We start from the raw sequence: 6,000 nt of genomic DNA on the forward strand, positions 1-6,000 counted from the left end.
TGGCTGCCTTTGATAGTCTAGAACTGGAGGTGATTAGAAAGAGGTGATTATATGGGAGAAAGTTTCCCCAGGGCTGCCAGTGCCCTGGAGGAAGAGGCACCCAGCTGAACAATTCAGACCCCTGTTTGGTGGGGAGGTGAAGCCATGAAGCATCCTGAAAACTATTATTCTTTTTGGTGGTATCTACAGATCTCATTTTAATACAGTTACAGAAACATTTGTAAAATTGCATAACAGTGGATAAGCTTATAAAATTATATGCTGGTTTTTACAAAATTGATAATCTTGACCATAGATATTTTAACTGGTCATTTTTCAACTACTGTATCTTCCTGTCTCATGATTAACTTTTGGGAACTGTAGGACAATTCTGTACTTAGATCTGTCATGTCAAATGTTTGCCATATGTATAATGACAGATCAGAAGGTCAGAAGTAGCAGAGATTAAACCATCTACATTTTTATGATATGAGATATGCTGTACTGGGAAAATGTGTGAGCACCAAAGACATTTTGGGCGCCTGCTTTGTTAATATTGCTTGTTTGAATTAATTGCCATTGGATTTGGCTTTAACTGCCTTGCATAGTTTGTTTTTAGCTTAATTCCTTCATAAGATCTACTATAAGCGGTATACCATTAATTCAGCTCAAGTTCCTTGCTTCTCACCTCTGCTCATGCTGTTTGATTTCCATTTTTCTCTTTAAGTAACCACTGCTCCATCTTGACCATCTTCTTACCAGCCTGCCATTCAGTCAGTTTTTCTAATGTGTATTAATAATCGTCCTTCTAAGAATTTATCTCCACCTCTTTGGTTTTAATATCCTCCCTCTCCTATGCCTTCTGGCCTCGCTCCTCTCTCTCTCTTTTGACTCACCAAACTAGTTTTTCTGGACTGTGTTTAGGATAGCAAAGGTGTTAGACTTTTCTTGCTTGGGAGTATTTGTGTATGTTTTGTAATTGCTATATATTCATTTAACTAAATACTTTTTTATCTTAACATTATTGTAGAGCAATAGTTCTCAAAGTTTTTGGTCTCAGGACCCTTTTACACTATTAAATATTATTGAGGACCAAAAAGAGCTTTTGTTAATGTAGGATATATTTATCTAATATTTACCCTTTAAGAAATTGAAGCCAAAAAATTTAAAAATTATTTATAAATAATAAATTCATTATATGTTAAACACAAATAATATTTTTAAATTAAAACACATATTTTCCAAAATAAGAACCAATTTAACAAGATCATTTTTTTACGCTTTACAAATTGTTTTACTGTCTAGCTTAATAGAACCTTCTCATTCTCATGCCTGCTTCTACATTCAGTCAGGTTTGCTATCACAGGTCATGTAGCCTCTGGAAAACTCCATTGTACACCTGTGAGACAATGAGATTAAGAAGGCAAATAATGATTTAGTATTATTATGAAAATAGTTTTGAATGCTCCCTGAAAGGGTCTCAGGGACCCCCAGCCTAGACCACACTGAGAGCTGCTTTGAGAATAATTTAATACTAGCATGGACTCCTTTCTTGGTGTTAGTCCCTTGCTTTTAATGTTTGATAAATTTTAATTGGCTGAATGATTTTCTTATGTATGTTAATATTACATTGCATTTCCTTTTAATAGTTTCTGAATGAGACTTGTGTCATTCATTGAATTGTTCCTCAAAAGCAAGCTAATATTTCAGTGCTTTTTGCATTCTGCTAAGTTAACAACATCAGTGTAGGAAAATTGCAATAAAAAATTATTTATTGTTTAACTGAAATTGGCCAGTTTAGATTATGTATAGATAGTCACTTATTGAAAATTATAAATGAGCTTGGTTTCTAGAAAAGGAAGTAATAAATACATGGAATGGTACTTGCTGTCCCTGTAGTCCTATGCTAGGTGTAATCACAATCCCTCTGTAAAGCAAGTTTATCTTAAAGGATAACATACAAACATTTGGAAAGTTGATCAAAATTAATCAAAGCTTAGTTCAAGTCTCTTCCTCTACAGAGTATTCTCATACTTTCCTAGCTCAGTGATACCTCCTTCTTCCTAAGAATGGCTGGGAGAGGACAAGAATGTTTTGTGGAGGAGGGAGGGTCTTGAACTAAACTTTGGGAGTAGAAATGGATAGCAGTGGAGGAAAAGATAGCAGGGGGCACTCCAGGTAAAACGGAAAATAGGAACTTGGGCATGAAAATGGGAAGGTGCAGGACTTTAGTCAGTCTGAATTTCAAAGGACTTACACATAGTCATTAGAATTTAAAATTTCAAAATAGATTTGGCATGTATTTTATCAGCACAAAGAGGAACGCTTTGATACCTCTTTGTGTAATGAAGAAAGCTATAAAAATGGTTTAAAGAATGATAAAATAGAATTGTTTTGCATTTTCAGTTCACATTTTTATATTGTGTGAGTTGTTTCTAGATAATTTTAGTTTTCAGAGTGTCATTGATCTCCTTATGTCACTAAGATGACAGAAGCTAAGGTAATGCTAATGAATCTTGGATGTGGATAGAAATCTTAGACCTCCTTGCATGCTATTACAACTTTAAAGGTTATACTTTTAAGATTCGGTAGACTGGAACACACCTCCCACTTGTCTGTTTTTGGCTATTATAGGCATTGTGCACAGATTATAATATGCACTTAGGCTATTCGTTGTTGTAAATGAATTCTTTGTGTTGCAGCATGAAAAGCTTGCCATCTTAATTAGAAGTTAGATATTTTCTTTGCTAAAATATGCTCTATACATGGATTGCTTTATTTTAATACAACAGTAATAACATATAAGTGTACAAAAATGAGCAAAATTGAAGGGGCTTCTGCTGCTTAGGGAATGAGGTGCATGTGAAAAGCAGAGCAGATTTTCTATCACTGTAATAAAAATAGACTTTTCTAAACTGGCCATTCACCGTATCAGCTATTTTTGTAACATTTCTGTCTGTTTATTTTTCAGCTTTTTTAATTCAACTCAAATGAACTAAAAACAGAAGATTTTTAAAAATGAAGTAATATAAAGATTGACCTTATCTCACTCTACTCCCCTCCTTGCTTCTCTGCTCATCTAGCACCTGTCTGCTCTCACCCTTCCCATGTTCTCGCCATTGTTGGTGCAAGATGTCTCCAGCTTCTATCATCTGGATCAGCCTTGTAACCTAGATTTCCTCAACCATCTCTTTCTTCAGATCTTATTCTAGCCATGTGTCTTAGTTGGCCTTTTGTTGGTTTGCTTTTTATTTTGGGCTTGCAACTAGGTGCTTTAGTTTCATTATCATACCGTGTTGCTCCCCTGACTTTTATTTTTTTTACTTTCTCATCTTTCATTTTTGTACTACATTTTGAGAAATCATATTGCAATAAAATGTTGTTGTAAATGCTTTCAGACTTAACTAGTTGTTGGATGTTTTAATCCAATCTAAAGTTTAAATTTTATTTTTTGGGAACTATACAATCATTTTAGAAATCGAATATGAACAGTTTCATCAACTTCTTTTATACTAGAACTAGTATAATATATTGATTAGTCTGTAGTTAAGAGACATGGATTTTCTTTTCTCAGTGGAACTGCAGCCCCAAAGTCTTTTTGTTGATTAATTATGGGCACATCCTCTGCTTTGTCTACCCAAGTGAGCTCAAGGCATTGAAAGATGGACTGAATGTTAGGCTGGTTTAAACTCTTAACGTAGAAGATCAATGGACTCTTTACTGAATAAATATTTTTGACACCTAATTTTGATGTACCTAGACTATTTGAGGTGTAATAGAAGCACTTAAAAAATGAATAAAATACTTTATGTTTGGGATGAGAAAATCCATATTGGAATGCTGAATTTCTTCTTTTTTACAGAGAATACACATTGGCAAGTTGAGAGTTATCAACCTGTGAAACAGTATGCAGACTTGTGTCTTCTGTATCACATCTGCTAAAATTTTAATTTTTAATATTAATTGTTTTGTTTTCTTTTGCTTCATCTAATAGCTCTGTTTTGTGTGTTCCCAAGTGATAATAATGATCAATAATGCTGTCAGTGTTTATCTGCTTAAATTTATTTGTGATACAAATATTGCCAACTTCCCTTCTTTCTTAAGAAGCCTTCCCTCCCCCCCCCCCCCGCCCCCTGGCTCTTAAACCCTGAAGTTTTTACTCTTATCCACATACTTTTATGAGACTATCTCTTTAGTATCTTTCTGGCTTTTTGGGCTTTCTAACATACGGTTTTTGTAGATCAGAGAGGAGATCTTTTAAAGTAATAAAACTGGTTTTCCTCAAGGTCGGGAAAATGGCATGTCTGACATCATATGATTGGGAATTAAGTGGAAGGCATTTTAAATCTTCTCTCGTGAATGGCATTGACCCGGCCACGTTCTATTTTAGACCAGACACGTACTGAAGACCTTTTTGAGTTTTGCTTAAGACTACCATTTGGAACAGAATCAGTTAAAATATGAAAATTACATTACAATTAAATGTACATAGAAATCTTTTTTTTTTTTTTTTAAGATTTTATTTATTTGACAGAAAGAGAGAAAGAGCGCGTGTGTGCATGCAGCAGCAGGCGGAGGGAGAGGGACAAAGAAGCAGGCTCCCCACTGAGCAGGGAGCCCAATGCGGGGCTCGATCCCAGGACCCTGGGATCATGACCTGAGCCGAAGGCAGATGCTCAACTGACTGAGCCTTCCACCCCATAGAAATCGTTTTGTATACAAATATATCTTCAATAGCTTGCAAGTAGATTTCTTTAGAGGCATTTCTGCTGTGAGAATATATTAACTAATGATAAACTTCAGCTTTTAAGTAAATTATTTACTTAAAACATAATTGTAGAACCTTCCCACAGAAGATTTATTTTCTAGCACTGTTAGTAGAAACCAAGTTTATTCTTACATTTTTATGCTGCCACATTTATAGCAACTAGGACATTTTTAAAGCCCTCCGATGGAGAATTTTTCTAATCATTGACAGAAACAAGATTTATTCTTTGTTTTTTATAGTACATTTGTAGCAACCAGGGTTTTTTAAAAATAGAAACTAGGCAAAATTAGTCATTTTTAATCTCTTCATTGCATATCTACATATTGAGAGAAAAATCTAGAAACCTGTCATCTTGGGCATTTAGACATAAGTTTAGCATACTCTTTTAATTCTAGAGTATTTTGTGATCGACATTTGATTTCTAATTGCCTAAAAATAGTTTGCCAAATGTATTTCACTCATATAGCATCATCCTTTTATTAACTTCTCTAAACTGTCAACCTTGTTTTGAAAAATTGCATTACTTTTCCTTTAAACAGTGTGGGAAACCAAAAATAGCCTGCATGTGTTTTATTTTTAATTCCTTGAGGCTGGGAGGAAAGGGAAGGTCACAGTTTGCTTCAACAGTGAAAATACACTGCATGCCAAAAAAAAAAAAAATACAGGGATAAAAATTAATACCAGGTTTTAAAGATGATTACCAATTATTAATATTATTTTAAAAATAACACATTTCTAAATCAATAAGATGTACATGTAAAGTTATTTTTGTTTTCTAGGTAGTTGGCAAAAAAGGAGAAAGCCACTAAGGTACAAAAGACACTGGAAGACCATATTGCAATCAGATCTACAGCTCCTGGATAATTGCTTGATTCTCATCAGAGACTGTCAATATTCCATTCATTGCCATTACCAATAAATCATTGCTTTTGTTCGGATGGTATCACTAGTGTTTTTGTTGTAATCTTGATACATGCAATTGTAAATAAAAGTCACTACTTTTGCCAAGCTTAATTTTTGTCATTCTAAATAAGTATTTTCTCTTTTCATTTATCTGAAAATTGGCCCACTTCTGATTTTTGAAGAGACTTATGTGTCTGGTAGCATATTGATTGAAAGCCAGTTTTTCTCTTTAGGGGAGCAAGACTGTTTTAGGGAATTAAGGAGTGCATGTGCTATGCTCATGTACATACACAGAGCAAGTGATTTTGATAAATGGACTTGGAACAGTTAAGTATGTTAAAATGAGTACT

The 6,000-nt window shown here is 34.1% G+C and overlaps 1 protein-coding gene across 2 annotated transcripts in view; it reads left to right on the top strand.

Annotated features, from left to right (window-relative positions):
- TXNL1 (thioredoxin like 1) overlaps positions 1–5,761 on the top strand; it is a 32,569-nt gene extending 26,808 nt beyond the window's left edge. Inside the window, exons 8-9 of one of the 2 annotated variants that reach the window (XM_036081761.2) lie at positions 3,842–3,884; positions 5,527–5,761. In XM_036081761.2, the coding sequence (XP_035937654.1) occupies positions 3,842–3,880 (39 nt within the window). In that variant the 3' untranslated portion in view covers positions 3,881–3,884; positions 5,527–5,761. The remainder of the gene's footprint in view (positions 1–3,841; positions 3,885–5,526) is intronic. The other variant, XM_036081762.2, reaches the window with a different exon arrangement.
- Positions 5,762–6,000: the final 239 nt, after the last annotated feature.

Source organism: Halichoerus grypus, chromosome 13 (assembly GCF_964656455.1).
Source record: "Halichoerus grypus chromosome 13, mHalGry1.hap1.1, whole genome shotgun sequence".
In the NCBI taxonomy this organism is placed as follows: Eukaryota; Metazoa; Chordata; class Mammalia; order Carnivora; family Phocidae; genus Halichoerus; species Halichoerus grypus.